Source organism: Ammospiza nelsoni, chromosome 7 (genome assembly GCF_027579445.1).
Source record: "Ammospiza nelsoni isolate bAmmNel1 chromosome 7, bAmmNel1.pri, whole genome shotgun sequence".
Lineage (NCBI taxonomy): Eukaryota > Metazoa > Chordata > Aves > Passeriformes > Passerellidae > Ammospiza > Ammospiza nelsoni.
The window spans coordinates 23,309,795-23,324,679 of record NC_080639.1 but is presented as its reverse complement, the minus strand read 5'-3'; the positions used below and the strand labels follow the sequence as shown (position 1 = coordinate 23,324,679).

Sequence of the window (14,885 nt, the reverse complement as noted above, 5' to 3'; positions counted from 1 at the left end):
GGGGGTGAGCTGAGGGCAGCGGCCGCCGAGCCCCGCGCTCCCCTCGCCATCGCTCCCCAAAGCGCCCAGGACCCGCTCCTCTCCCTGACGCACAAAGGGGGGGTACACGCGCGCAATATTTGGGGAATCGCAGGGTTCGGATTTATTTTCCAGCCGTAGTCAAAAAAAAAAAAAACAAAAAAAAAAAGCTAGAAAGGTCACATAATAATGAGCTCTCACAGCAAACACACTATTCCCTTCCCCCTTTCCCTTCCTTCTATCTCACAATAAAATCATCTCCTTCAATTTGCCATGATCGTCGCGACCAGGAGCCAGGTGATTATCCTAATTAATGTCTATCTAATTAAATTACTGTCAGCGGTTAACCAATGGCAGAAGCCGTTTCATCCTCTCCACAAGCAGCAAGATCAAAAGTGAGTCTTTCCTGATTGCTGCATAGTGTCAATTGGCCAATCTCTTCTCCCTGGGAAGGGAGGAAAAAAAAAAAAAAAAAAAAAAAAAAAAAAAAAAAAAAAAAAAAGTAAATCAAACGTTTGGGAAGCATTTGGTAGATGAAGTGCTTTCTGCCTAGTGTGGGTCCCAGGATGTCTAGCTTCTGATACTAGGAAGCCCTTTCAGATCCAGGGACTGAAGGGTTATTACTGTGGTGCTAGAGCTATGCAGCTGGAGCATTGTCTTTCTCCCTCTATCATGCTCTCCAAGAAATTTCTCAATGTGAGCAGCAGTTACCCACATGCAGGCGGATCTGAGCTTGCCTTGCATGATCATCCCATTATCTCGACCACTGACAACCTGGAGAGAAGTTCACCTTTGAAAAAAATTACCAGGGGGATGACGAATCAGTCAGATACAGACAATTTTCCTGACTCCAAGGACACACCAGGGGACGTCCAGAGAAATAAACTCTCTCCCGTCTTGGACGGGGTCTCTGAGCTTCGTCACAGTTTCGATGGATCTGCTGCAGATCGCTATCTGCTCTCTCAGTCCAGCCAGCCCCAGTCTGCTGCCTCTGCTCCTAGTACCATGTTCCCTTATCCCAGCCAGCATGGACCTGCTCACCCAGCCTTCTCCATCGCCAGCCCCAGCCGCTACATGGCTCATCATCCTGTGATCACCAACGGAGCTTATAACAGCCTCCTGTCCAACTCTTCTCCTCAAGGCTACCCCACGGCGGGCTACCCGTACCCCCAGCAGTATGGCCATTCCTACCAAGGGGCACCTTTCTACCAGTTCTCCTCCACCCAGCCGGGGCTGGTTCCCGGCAAGGCTCAGGTCTACCTGTGCAACAGGCCACTCTGGCTGAAATTTCACCGGCACCAGACGGAGATGATCATCACCAAGCAGGGAAGGTAAGCCTCCGCGCGGACCTTTCTGGGTGTCGGGGCTGAGCCGCGGACATCGCCGGGGGAGCCGCCCGGAGCCTCCGCGCCCCGGCGGAGCCGTCCCCCGCCACCGGGGCCGCTGCCCTGGCCGCCGGGAGCTCCGGTGCGGGTCCCCGCCGGAGCCGTTCCCGCCGCAGCCGGTCCCTGCCCGGGCAGCCCTCTCTGCCTCCCCGCGAGTTCCCGCGCCCGCTGCGCTCAGCCCTTCCCCGCGGAAAGCTCGGCACTCCGGGAGGGGGCTGCTTTGGATTTTTATTTCCCAGTCGCTATCGGGAGCCGTGAGGATAAAGCACAACGGCTGGGTGCTCCGCGTGTGCCTGTCGCTGCCGATGGCTTGCTTTCCTTCTTCCCTTTATTTTTCTTTTTTTTCCCTTTTCTTTTTTTCCTTTTTTTTTTTTTTTTTTTTTTTTTTTTTATATAGGCGCATGTTCCCTTTCCTAAGCTTTAATATTTCTGGTCTCGACCCTACGGCTCACTACAATATTTTTGTGGATGTAATTTTGGCGGACCCCAATCACTGGAGATTTCAGGGAGGCAAATGGGTTCCTTGCGGCAAGGCGGACACCAATGTACAAGGCAAGTTCCTCCAATTAACACTTTTCCTGACACATATGTAGGTGAGAATGATTAATTAATGCCTTTGCCGACTGGCTCTGGCGACTTCTAAACGCAAATGGGCCAACGATGTTTTTAAAAAAAAATTGAATAAAAGGAGGGTGGAGGAGAAAGTAAAAGGTGTTCGTAAAAAGCTGTTTTAATCCTTTTACTTTAAAATTAAGGGAGTTTTGGCAGTAAAATATTGTACACTTAACGGGGTTCTTCACCCTCGTGTGCGGATGCAGCAGCAGAACGGGGGTACAGGCTAGAACTGTGATGTGGTTGTGTTTTTTGTTGTTTTGCTTAGGAAACCGGGTGTATATGCATCCCGACTCCCCCAACACGGGAGCCCACTGGATGCGTCAGGAAATCTCCTTTGGGAAACTAAAACTTACAAACAATAAAGGAGCATCAAACAACAACGGGCAGGTCAGTGGGGAAACGCAGACGCTGCCAGAATTATTTGTATTTCTTCAGTTAAAATCCTACCGTTTCCGAAAGGACCTGTATTTTTTTTTTTTTTTTAGATCGTGTCGTTAGGTGAAAATAAAAGGGGGGTGGTGGTGAGAAAGCCCTAAGCCCTGCCATTTCATTTTGCCACGGGCCTCGCCGGCCCTGAGCGCGTTGCCCAAGCTGACAGCGCTGTCCGGTGCGGCCGGGGAAGTCCGCAAGCGTCCCGGGGAGGCGGCGGCCAGCGGGCATCGTTCTCCTCGTCCTTCTCGCTCTAATTTCTTCTTTCTCTCCGCGTCCCCCTCCCTCCTTTTGCCATGCCTGACAGATGGTGGTTTTGCAGTCCCTTCACAAGTACCAACCTCGCTTGCATGTGGTGGAGGTGAACGAAGACGGGACGGAGGATACCAACCAGCCGGGCAGAGTGCAGACATTCACGTTCCCCGAGACGCAGTTCATTGCCGTCACCGCCTACCAAAACACCGATGTAAAGAGCTCCCTGGTTTATTCCCCTTGCGGTCCTCCCGCTCCCCGCGAGGCAGCCCACCGGGGATGGCCCGGCTGCTGCCCACCCTACCCCGGGTCTCCGGCGCCGGGAGATGGGGCTCCCGGTTCCCCACTTTGTGCCAGCCCTCCCGGGCCATCCCCAGGGCGGCCGCAGCCGCTCGGGCCGCCTTCGGCCCAGGAGCCCCCTCCGGGTGTCCGCAGCGGCATCGCCCTCCCGCCAGGATGGGCGCGATCCTGCCCCTCCGCCCGGGGCTGGGCGCTGGCCCGCAGCGTTTATCTCCCAGTCGGAAACAGCTTAGTTAGCTGTTAAGCTGTTAGCTTAAGCTTTAAGTCTGCAAAGATCAATTAACATCCTCATTGATTGCGCCGGGGGTGACGGAGCAACTTCCTCAAATTAAAAGCTCGTTAATGCCTGGATGCGTTTCGGAGTGGTCTGGCTTTGCTACAGACTGGTGCCCCCTTTTCAAATGACATATGTTCAGTCCACATTCTCGCTTTAATTATTTTGCTCTATGCAAATGCAAACTCCTAGTTACCGTTCTGCGGTACGTTTTGCCTAATTTCTGGATTTCAGCATATTCATACCCATGCACTAGGAATGCTGAACACGTCTCAAAATATGGGGTTAAATATTGATTTTTCCGTACTTTTTCCAACAACGTAAATCTTAAAATTAGACTGTGCTGTCTATAAGCATGCCAGAGCTGATTTTTCACGGTTTAAAGGCAGTATGATTGACTAGAGTAAAGCTTGGTCCTTTAAAAACATGTTGGCTGCACTGGGGTATATTTTTCAGGCTTTCACAACGTGTGCTCTGCTTCTCTCTTTCCCTAGATCACACAGCTGAAAATAGATCACAACCCTTTCGCAAAAGGATTCCGAGACAATTATGACACGTAAGTAAACCGGATTTTTACTACCCTTCTGCCGGCTGCACACACATGTCAAAGGGGGGGAGATTTAGGATGAGGGCTGGCTCATTTCACACCGAGATGTGTAATGTCAGGCTTTCCTAGAGCCCTCCGGGAGGGAAGCACACGCCCGCTGCCGCGCGGGGGCTGTCCCTGCGGCGAGGCCCTGCGCAGCCCTGAGGCCGGGGCCGCGCTGCCCGCGCCCGAGTCCGCATCTCGCTTTGGCACTTGCGGCGGTTCTGTTGTTGGTTTTTCCTGGCACGTATCTTGGCGCCTCTTTCCAAGCTTCCGTTTCACTTGTGCGTAAGGGCTCCGAAAGAAGCACCGGAGCAGCAGGGGCTCGGTCCCCGGCAACCCGCCGGGTCTGCATCATTCTGAGGTCCGCAGAGCCGGGGTCCGGAAGGAAATGTCTTCGTCTCGTTTTATTCTTCACCGGGGTTGAAATTTTTTTCTCCTTCTCCCTTCTGGGTGGAGCTAAAGCCTCGGAAGTTTTAATCGCGCTGTGTCCCTGTTCTGCCTCTGCCCGTCGGGCTCCGAGGCGGTCTGACCCCGGCCCTGACGCCCGGTGTCCCTCCGGCTGCGGCTGCGGGGCGGCATCAACGCTCGGCCCCGCCGCCGCCTTTCGCGGCCCTCGGGACAAAAATGGGGCAATCCCGGCCTGCAGGCCCTGCAGGCAGCCTTCCCTTGGCCCGGGGTGCGACCCGCCCGGCATCCCCCTGCCCAGCCTGGGGCACTGCCCGTGCACCGGCAGGAGCAGACGGCAGGAATTCACCTGTCCTGCAAGCTTCTGGTCTGTGGGACAGGCCCCCGGCTTTGAGGAGGAAAACCTTTTCCTCTCTAAACTGTGGCGGGGAGCGGCCTCGCTTGGCCTCGAGCGCCTCACCCCGTGCGTATCTTGAGCGCCCGCTTGAGCCTCTGCTCGGACCGCGGTCCGGCCGCCGCCAGCAGCAGTTTTGCTGGGCGAGGGTGCAAACGGCGCCCAGAGCCGAACTAGGGCGAGAGGGGCCCGGGGCCGAGCTCCAGCGCTCCCCAGGGAGCCGCTTGTGGTGCGGCCGCTTTCCCCAGGGGGCAGGGGTCGCCGAGGCTGTGGCGGAGAGCAGGTCCGCCACCGGGAGGGCAGCGGCGGTCCCCGCTGCCGCAGAGGGCGGCAGCCGAGCCTGGCTGCTCTCCGGGAGCTCTGCGAGAGTATGTGCGGCCTTGGGAAAGGCCTTCGGCCCCAGCCAAAAGTGCTTTTCCCTTTTTGATAGGAAAAAACTTTATAGGGCGTCACTTGAAAGGAGACGGGGGGGAGGGGGAAGCTTCAATGTTGTCTAGCACGTTGGATTTGTTTAAGGGCCAAGTTTATTTTGGATAAGAAATTCCAGGAGGCGTGGAGGGTTAATTAAAGCACAGTTTTAGCCTGAATTAAATACAGATAGTAGTTATTCATCCATTAAAGTTTTTATAATCGCAAATTGCAGCCCAGCATGGGAGAATTATATATAGGCCAAGCAGGGAACACTGGAAGTGTCTGGCTTTACATTTCCTACAGTAGGTGTTTAAAGATTAGCTTAATTTAAACTCAGTAAAATGTTGATGGTTCGTCTGTGACTCCCAATAATAAGTGTTAAACAGCCGACAGAATTCCGTAGTCTGCCACTCATGCTGCTCGCGGCAAATGACCGGGCTAGCTGCCTGTTGCATGCGTGGTGTGGTGGGTCCGGTCAGCGTGTCACAGCGCGGGATCCCACGCTTTTGGGCTGTGGGTTAGGACCGGAGAGAGGGATCTCAGCCCCGTCAAGGAGTGGCCAACCGGTTCCGAAAGATTTGCTCTCCATGCTTGCCCCTGTCTTTCCTCTTCCCCGTTAAAGGCCCTCGGCGCTGCTGATGCCAGAGGCCAAGCCCGGAGAGGAGCTCAGGCTCCCGGGCAGGGCCGGAGCGCGCTGGGACGGCGCCGTCCCGTTCGTCCCCCGAGGGCCGCGTTCGGCCGGGTGCCGCGCCGAGGAGGGCGCCGGGCTGCGGCGGACACCCAGCTCTCTCCCCTTCTCTTGGGCAGGATCTACACGGGCTGCGACATGGACCGGCTGACGCCTTCCCCCAACGACTCGCCCCGCTCGCAGATCGTGCCCGGGGCCCGCTATGCCATGGCCGGCTCCTTCCTCCAGGACCAGTTCGTGAGTAACTACGCCAAGTCCCGCTTCCATCCCGGGGCAGGAGCCGGCCCGGGGCCCGGCGCCGACCGCAGCGTGCCCCACACCAACGGGCTGCTCTCCCCACAGCAAGCCGAGGACCCGGGGGCCCCCTCGCCGCAGCGCTGGTTCGTCGCCCCCGCCAACAACCGCCTCGACTTCGCCGCCTCCGCCTACGACACGGCCACCGACTTCGCCGGCAACGCGGCCACGCTGCTGTCCTACGCGGCCGCGGGCGTCAAGGCGCTGCCGCTGCAGGCGGCCGGCTGCGCGGGGCGGCCGCTGGGCTACTACGCCGACCCGTCGGGCTGGGGGGCCCGCAGTCCCCCGCAGTACTGCAGCAAGTCGGGCTCGGTGCTCTCCTGCTGGCCCAACAGCGCGGCGGCGGCGCGCATGGCCGCCGGCAACCCCTACCTGGGGGAGGAGGCGGAGAGCCTGGCCCCCGAGCGGTCCCCCTTGCCGGGCGCTGAGGACTCCAAGCCCAAAGATTTGTCCGACTCCAGCTGGATCGAGACGCCGTCGTCCATTAAGTCCATCGACTCCTCCGATTCTGGGATTTACGAGCAGGCCAAAAGGAGGCGGATCTCCCCCTCGGACACCCCGGTGTCCGAGAGCTCCTCGCCCCTCAAGAGCGAGGTGCTTACTCAGCGGGACTGCGAAAAGACCTGCGCCAAGGACATCGGCTATTACGGCTTCTACTCGCACAGCTAGGCGCGGCCGCCGGCCCGCCGTCCTTTTGCACAATAACTCCTCCGCGTTAGCGCACTGACCCCCGCCCCTAGCTGCCCCATCCGTGCCCCGGCCCGGCAGGGAGGCAGGCAGGCGGGCTGAGCCGCGGCCGCCGCCGCCGCCTCCCCGCCCCGCTCCCCGCCCGGCCCCGTCCGGTCCGGCGGCGCCCCGGGGGCGCGGGGGGCACTGCCGCACCGAAACCCACTGATCAGTAGGATGCTTAGACTCTCAAACCGTACAGCGCTTCCTTCCTTTTACCACGGATGGATTCTAGGGGAAACAGTAATAGTGGGGAAAACAGCCTGTGAAATGCCTGTACATAGTATTTATTTTATTGTAACAGATTACTTTCCTTTGGTTCGGTTTATTTATTTGTTTGGATTTTTTTTTTGTTTTGTTTTCATTGTTCAGTCACAGAACTTAGATCCTGTTTAAATTTCTTTACCCCTTTCCCCGCTCTTTGCTCCCTCTTCCTCGTGCCCCTCCCCAGGTAAACACTCTTCCTAAATGCCTCTGGAAATGTCAGTGGTCCATAGCTGTAGCAGCGGGTAATGGGTTTCTCACTTTGTCTCCAATTCCTCGCATGAAATAATTACGTGGTGCCCTGGGCTAACACAGCTAAGGAATAGCTCAGCTTTCCCTTCAAAAGAACAGAAATACGTCTCATAGGAAAGTCGATTAAAGGGGCATAACGCCTTCCGGAACCAAAATTAACTGCCTCTTATTTTTTCTTTGAAAGGAATAGCTCGAGATCAGCAATATTATTATTTTTGTGGAATCCCCTTTCCCCTGCCCCCAAGTGCCAAATCCATTACTGGTCCCTGCAGGTGCCAAATATGCTAACAAACTATTTTCAAATTTCTTTGCAGTTCCCCCGTCTTTCTTTATATTGCTGTAAATCTTTGTAATGAATAATCTAAAAAAAAAGAAAAAAAAAAAAGAAAAAAAAAAGAAAAAACGATATAGACGACTGAATTGTTGGTAACCATAGTGTAGTCCAGTGAAGATGAGTTGTGAGTTGTATATTTTACTGCATTTAGTTTTGGAATTGACTTTTTCATAAAGTAGCTAATCGAGATCTGACTTCCTGGGGAATCAAATGCACATCGAAAGAGTGATCATTCTTGTAAATCTCTTATTATACTATTGAAGGAGAAGTAATATCCCTCCAGGACTCCCTCCCCGGCGAAGCAGAATAATAAGTCTTCGAATTTTGAGTAGCAAATCTATACAATTAACGCATTTTTATATGAAAGGAAAAAAAAACCAATTACGAACTGAAATATGCATCGGGCTAAATATTCAGTCTAGATTACACTCGACGGGGAAATTTCCTAATAGAAATTCAGGGTCATAAACGTGTGTATATTTTTGACTCTTCTGTAAATCGAATGTTGTGATTTTTATATTTGTTCTGTTACGTCTGTGGAACTGAATAATTTATACCAGTACATGCTCCATTGAGAAATGTTTCGGTTTTTGCCCGTTTGTATCGTCTGTGTATAACAAGTAAAATAAACCTGGCAAAACGTTAACGTCGTGTTGGAAAAAGCGCTTCGCCGATTTGCAAGGAAGGGCTCGGGTGGGAGCAGGGGGAAGAGGCCGGGGGGCTCTCTCGCTCTGGGCCCGCCGCGGGGCTCTGGGGCGGGAGTCCCGCCCTGCTCTCCCTGACGGAGCCGCTCCGCTCGCCCCGCGTTTGTCCTTTTTTCGGGGGGGTGGAAGAGCGTAGGGGACAGCGCTTATACCGCGTGGCCAAGCGTGGAGGTTTGCAGTGGGTGAAAGAGGGAGATGAAACCCCGTCGGTTTTCAGAGGTTTATAATTATCCCTGTGTTTGACGCCTAAAAACCCTGACAGCACTTTGCAGGCGGGAGAGGTGCCTGGCGCGGGGCGGGGGTGCCATCGCTGGCGGAGCAGAGGCGAGGGACGCCGCGCTGCCCGCCTGCAGCCTCCCCTCGCCTTCCCGGGCGGGGGCTGCCCTGGCGGAGCCCCTCAGTGCCCCCAAGGCGGGGCCCCTTTCGGGGAGCAGCTTGCCCTGTGCGGGGGAGAGGAGCCTGCAGCGCTACCGCTCCCTCTGCCACCTTCCCGGGACCCTGCCCCTGTAGGGACAGCCACCTGCGGGCTTTAGGACAGGCGCTGGGCCGCCACCTGCGTGGCCGAGTCCGCAGGGGCTGGGGGTAACACGCCGGGCTCGCTCTCGGTTCCGCGGTGGGGTGAGCGCCGTGTGGAGCCGCCAGAGGCATTCTGTCCTGCCGCGGTATTGACGGGGGCACCTGAGCGCCCCAATTAGGTTCCGTCCCCTCCATCCCCGCCACGGAGCGGGCCCCGAGCGTGGCCCTGAGCTCCCAGCGCCTCCGCCGCCCTCGAGGGCCCGGGCGGCCGCCGGCCTGTGCCAGCTGCGGGGACCGGTGCCCGCCGCGGTGCCGTCGGGCTCAGGGCCCTGCCCCGGGACCTCACCCGAGAGGGGCCGTGAGGGCAGTGCCCCCGGACCGCCCCTCGGAGCAGCACGGGCGGTGCGCGCCTTTCCCCGGCCGCCTCTTCCCCGGCGGCGGGGGCCGGGGCGCCCACGCGTCCCCCCGCGCAGCGCCCGCTCCTCTCCGCCTCCCGCGGGCCCAGCTGCCCCTCGGCCGCTCCGTGAGGGCTGTCCCGGCGCCCTGCCCGGGGCTTCCCGCACCCTAAATAACCCACGGCGAGCTCCCGACCCTCCTTCCCCGCTCTCGGCCAGCAAAAGCCGCCCCTGCTCCCCCGGCCGCCGCCAGTCCCGCTGCGCTGCCCCCGAGAGGGCAGAGGGAGCGGCCCGAGGCACCGCGGCGCTCCCGCCCGCGTCCCCTCTGCTGCCGCCGGGCCGGGGCTGCTCCCGCCGGGCAGTCACCCCGGACACACCGCTCGCTCTTCAGGGAGCCGCCGCCAGGTTTTATTTAGCGGGGGTTATCCAGCGGGTCTGGAATAAACACGTAACGTGTGACAGGTCTGAACAAAATTCTTTCCTGTGCGTGAGTGGCTGATGTTATTCCATAACTATTTCGACAGGATAATTCCATAACTATTTGTGCAAGAGACTGGAAGAGATAAGGGCTGCAGAAGTTAAACAGGCTGTTTCCTGTCGGTAGGTCACTTTATTACTATTATAATTTTTTAGAATAACAATTTTAGAGGGGCACCTGCTACACATATGTTTATCAACCCGTTAAATTGTTTGCATTCACTGAGGAGTGAATGCGCAGGTTTTGACCCGGCATGTTTAAATTGAAGCATGTGTAGTTTAGTTGAAGCAAAGCCCCGTGTATGAATTTGTTAGAACAGCAATTAATTGCACGAATTTTATGTGTAGTTTGTATTATTATTCTAGGCATGTTGAATGGGTTTTAATTTAATTATTGTGCAAAATAATCTATTCAATTGCCCTTCCTTTATTTAACATAACACAAAATCAAGCTTCAATCTGTAGAAAGTAATTCAAAGTTCCTATTGGTAATACTTTCTATGATGTTTCACATTAATACTATATCAAATGTAATACAGTGATTTACTCTCTACAGATTTTGCACGAGTACGCTATGCATATTTGATGACACATTGCATATTTTAACAAGGTTTTTAATGACTGATTGAAATGTTTGCTAAGATATTTTTTAAGAGCTGGAGGAGAAATGGTTGTGGAAAAAGTGTGTAATAGAATAGCGATAAGGATGGGAGGGTTTTGATTGACAGTATGAGGAAGCAGATGGATGACTAGGTAGGTCAGAGGTAAAGATGCCTTTGACAGCTTTTTAAGTTCCTTTGGCCATTTTGGTCCAATGAATCATGCAAAACATGTGTACATTACCAAACTGATGTCTCTGCATCGTTTACTGTTGGAATCCTCATCTTTTCAAACCCACCCTAACCTTCTTTCATCACCACTTGACGTGCTATGTCTAAACTAGATTGCAAGATCCTAAGAAGGCAAGAATCTGTCTTGTATTACTTGTCAGCATAAAAAAAAGAAAAAAAGAAAAAAAAAAAGAAAAAATTAGGGAAAAAATAATGTAAACCTATGGAGCCAGAAGAACAACTGAGACAGATTGGCAGAATAGGCGTAAGGTGGGACACGTTCTTCTTAATTTTCACTGTCTGGTCATCACTTTCCTCCTCTAGGTAGTGCTGAAGGGAGATGTGGTGAACAATGATTTTTCTTTTTTTTTTCCCCCCAAATGGCATAGTCTGAATTTTCATAAGTCTGATAAGAGACCTAATTGCATAATTTTCCTTTTAACATTATGCAGTGAGTGCTGTTGCTATAGTTAAAATGTTTTTCATTGCAGTCTGTTTTTTCAGGTGCTTTGCATGGCCCTCACAAATTACTTTGTCAACTGGAAATGCTCTGATTTTTCCCTATAAAAAAGGTTACTGTTTTTGGAAATCTTATTTAAATTGCATAAGACAATTTTAAAATCTCCGTGATGCAAAAAAAGAATGTGTGTGTATTGGGACAAGCAGAAAGAAAGGATTCTGCATGGAAGTACACTTTCCAGGTACTTTCTGTGCAGAATGGACACAGGTTTTCATTCCAAGTATTAAAACTTGTCATAAATGTGGTTTTCAGTAGGGAATGTGTCACTTGCTAAGATATGGGGGCAAAGTCAAAGAAAAAATATTGAAACAGCAGAGTCATAAGTAGAGGGAAGGCAGCAGACTGTTAGCATTCAGTACCCAGCTCCTTCCAGATAATATATTTGTGGTAGGTCTGGAGAGCCACACAGCTTACTGGTAACGTTTCATGCTTTTCTCAGAATGGGTATTAATCTGGAAATGCAAACAAAAGCATCGCTTATTTCAGAGCATGGTCCCTTGAAGCCCATTTGTTCAAATATTTATGCCTGAAAAAGCCAGATATTGTTTGAAATACATATATATTTAACTCTAAATTTTTGAGCATATGTAATATTTTACTTCTTGGATGTAGTATAATTATGAATCTATTAGAATCCAAGGCTGCCATTGCTGATTAGGTGTATTTTGTTCTTATAAAATATATTAGACAATAAAACCAGTGATGTTTTATTCATGCTATCACTGTGATTTTTCATAGTTGGAGTGTTTCTAATTCTAAGGGGCTGATATGAGTATGAATGATCTTCTTGGTCTTAAGATGACTTTTTAGGCCAATTTTTTTTTTTTTTTTAATTTTGAAACCGAAGGCAAAAAGGACGAAAAACTTCAGATACTTCTGTGTAAAACTGTCTATACTAGTACACAGATATTAAGCTTTAAATAAGAAACAGCTGGTAATGACTTTGAATCTGTTTTAAGAGACATTTGAGGTAAAATGTTGATAGCTTGTAAATGTGTATTTCTGCTTTAGTCTCTGATCGTGCATACGAGTTCATATGTGTGAACAACGTAAAGTAAGAGGTCAGTCCTACAAAGACTATTCACTTGTCTAAAAATTCACAGACATAAATGTTTTCAGGATCAAGGCCTTTTTCAATAATTGTGATAGTCGTGTACCTTGAAGTGACTGAGTGATTCAGGATACACTTAATAATTTGATTTTTTTTTTTAATATAGTAGAAACATTGATGAGTTACCAAAGCACATCATCCAAGCTCCCACTTCAGTCATTTGAAATATAATTTTTTGGCTTGTTTGAGTAATTTTTTTTAAACTGATGGCACTGGCACATAAATTAAACTTTCTAAAAGCCATGTCAATTTCTGTGGGCCATGATATGAAATTCAGTTCTGTAAGTAAGCTTCTTTCTTTAACCATATTTGGTTACACATTGGCTGCTTTTGTTTATCCAGAAAGCAGATAGTGGCCTGGGACTGAAGGGTGAAAGAGCAACACGGATATTTTGAGTTGAGAGAAATTTTATGCTGCTGAAATGTGTCCTAGTTTAGATGAAGACACCCACCCACCCACTAAGAATTAAACTGAAATCATAAATGTAAGCTAAAAGATGTATTTTATGATTGATCAACACCCTGATTAAAGCTTACTTCCCTTTGTGGAAATGTTTGCTCTCACATTTTTGACTTCCAACTCAAAAATCTCGGTGTTGCTCTCTCACCCTGCAGTCCCAGACCTCCTGCTGGAGACGCTGCAGGGATATGGTGGCTGCTCTGCTCTCTGGCCCTGGGGAAAGCTGTGGCTCACCCTGCATGGTCTGGGAAGGCCACTCGAGGGCCTGGCAGAGCAGCTCCTGTTGCTCTGTGGTCGGTGGTGCCTGCACATCACAGCTGAGTGACAGAGACAGAGCCGCTCCCGCTCGCACCGCAGCCCCCTCGCAAACCCTCGGGGCATCTCCCCTCTCCCCACGTTCCCACTGTGCTTCTAAAGCATGAGGGGCTTGTACATAGGTGTTACTCTAAGCTTTGTGTGAACCCTCTCCTGGAAGCTCAGTTTGCTCTTACATTAGGAGAAGGAACCTTTCCCTTGAATTAGATCCAGGGTATTGAGGAAGAGGGAAAGGGTTTTGCTTTCTATTATTGGTTCCTGACTTTCCTATGGAACCTATCATGCATGAGTGATGAGGGTGGGGACATTTTCAAAAACCTCCAAGTGGTTTAGTCACCTGTGTTTAGAAATTATGAAAATCTCACTGAAAACTCTCCAGTGCTTGTGGTTCTAAATGGCTATTCTTGGGCACATCGTTGAGCAGTTATTTCAGTTATGCATTGAGCATGGCGTTTGTTGCGGAGTTAGGGTCAGAATAGCATGGATTAAATCCTCATCTGGTGCATAGTTATGTTCCTTCATGGGCTTCAGTGGTTCAATACTGCTTTGTATTGAAACAATCTGATTGTCTCCTCTTGTGGTTTAGGTACTAACCAAAGCAGGTGCTGCTTGATGGAAAGAATAGGACCAAGTACTAATTGATAAACAACCTGATATACAAATTTGTTTCTCCCGTGGTAACACAATTATGAAATCATCAACAGATATCTTACTCTACTTACATTTTTGTTTTTCACTGTTTAGATTGTAAGAATAATTGAAGCTTCCTTTCTGCTTATTGTCAAGGTCGATTCTGATGATTTAATTGTCTTAATTATTGAATCAAAAGCAAATTGTTTGGTGTGTGTAATACAAGAACTTGCCTCCTTTTGGGGACAATATTAGGCCAGCTATATTCTTTTAAAAGTGTTGCTCAAGAAATTGAGTGGAAAGGAGTTAACCAGATATTTCAATTCTTCTTCTAAGTGTTTAGGATTTTGTAATGACCAAATCCTTTTCACCTTCTTTGCTATCTGGTGTAGCTCAGTTTTGCTTTGTGTTTAATACTAAAAATCTTCTGATGTTAACATTTAGCATTGTATTTTTAAATATTTCAGTGTTTCAGTTGCTGTATTTCTATATACTCTTCACTTATAACTTCTTTCTCATCACTATATAAATAAAAATTAGTTAAAAATAAATTTTTTAAAAAATTGCAAATGGATTCATTTGTATAAGCAGATATAAACTAAAGTAATGTGAAATGTAATGGCAGAAATAAAATATGGGCCTATAAAAATGAATGTAATTTATTTTAATGACATGTGTGGGTAAGATTTCTTCAGGACTATATTGCCCTATAAGCCATTGAGTCAGATGTACCCTAAAAGGCCAAACCCCAAAGCAGTCCATTACTGATATTTTTCAAATACATTGTAACTGGAGAAACAACACAAATGACTGTCCTGTAACAGTGTAAAGTTTAGTGTATATGTGCACATAAGTTTTTGTAGGATCAGGGCCCGAGTCTCTTCTGCTTTGGCAGTACTCTCTGTTGTGGGTTTTGGGGCTTTTTTTTCCTCCCGGTAATTAAAATGCAGTTCTGTCACTGCGGTCACATTTCCCAGTTATAGAGGGACAAGGGCAATGCCTGTGCTAAATACACAATGTGCTAAACAGTAGCTATATTTAATTTTGACTTTGTTTTAATATCTACAGTTGCCTCAGGATAAGGATCTAGGAGATTTCAAGTGTAGTTCTGTGTACTCAACCCTTTTCACGAGGGTTGTTTTGCTGTCAGCTCAGCTCTCTGAAGTCACTTGGATGGTGACGGTGCTATTGCATGGGAAAGGCTGCCAGGCTGGTGGGTGCAAGGGCAGGACAGCAGGAAGCTGGTGATCCCTTTCACAGGCAGGTAGGAGACGGGCTTGTCGCTAACCCCAGACCT

General features: G+C 50.3%; 1 protein-coding gene across 2 annotated transcripts; it reads left to right on the top strand.

The window, feature by feature from the left end:
* The first annotated feature begins 549 nt into the window (after positions 1 to 549).
* On the top strand, positions 550 to 8,276 carry TBR1 (T-box brain transcription factor 1). 2 transcript variants are annotated; one of them, XM_059476522.1, is made up of 7 exons: positions 550 to 1,349; positions 1,801 to 1,955; positions 2,284 to 2,405; positions 2,755 to 2,913; positions 3,768 to 3,829; positions 5,880 to 5,997; positions 6,103 to 8,276. In XM_059476522.1, exons 1-7 carry the CDS (start codon positions 658 to 660, stop codon positions 6,721 to 6,723), a joined length of 1,929 nt encoding a protein of 642 aa, XP_059332505.1. In that variant the 5' UTR covers positions 550 to 657; the 3' UTR covers positions 6,724 to 8,276. The 2 variants fall into 2 exon arrangements, with proteins under 2 accessions (XP_059332505.1, XP_059332504.1); XM_059476521.1 differs by having other exon boundaries at positions 5,880 to 8,276.
* The last annotated feature ends 6,609 nt before the right edge of the window (positions 8,277 to 14,885 follow it).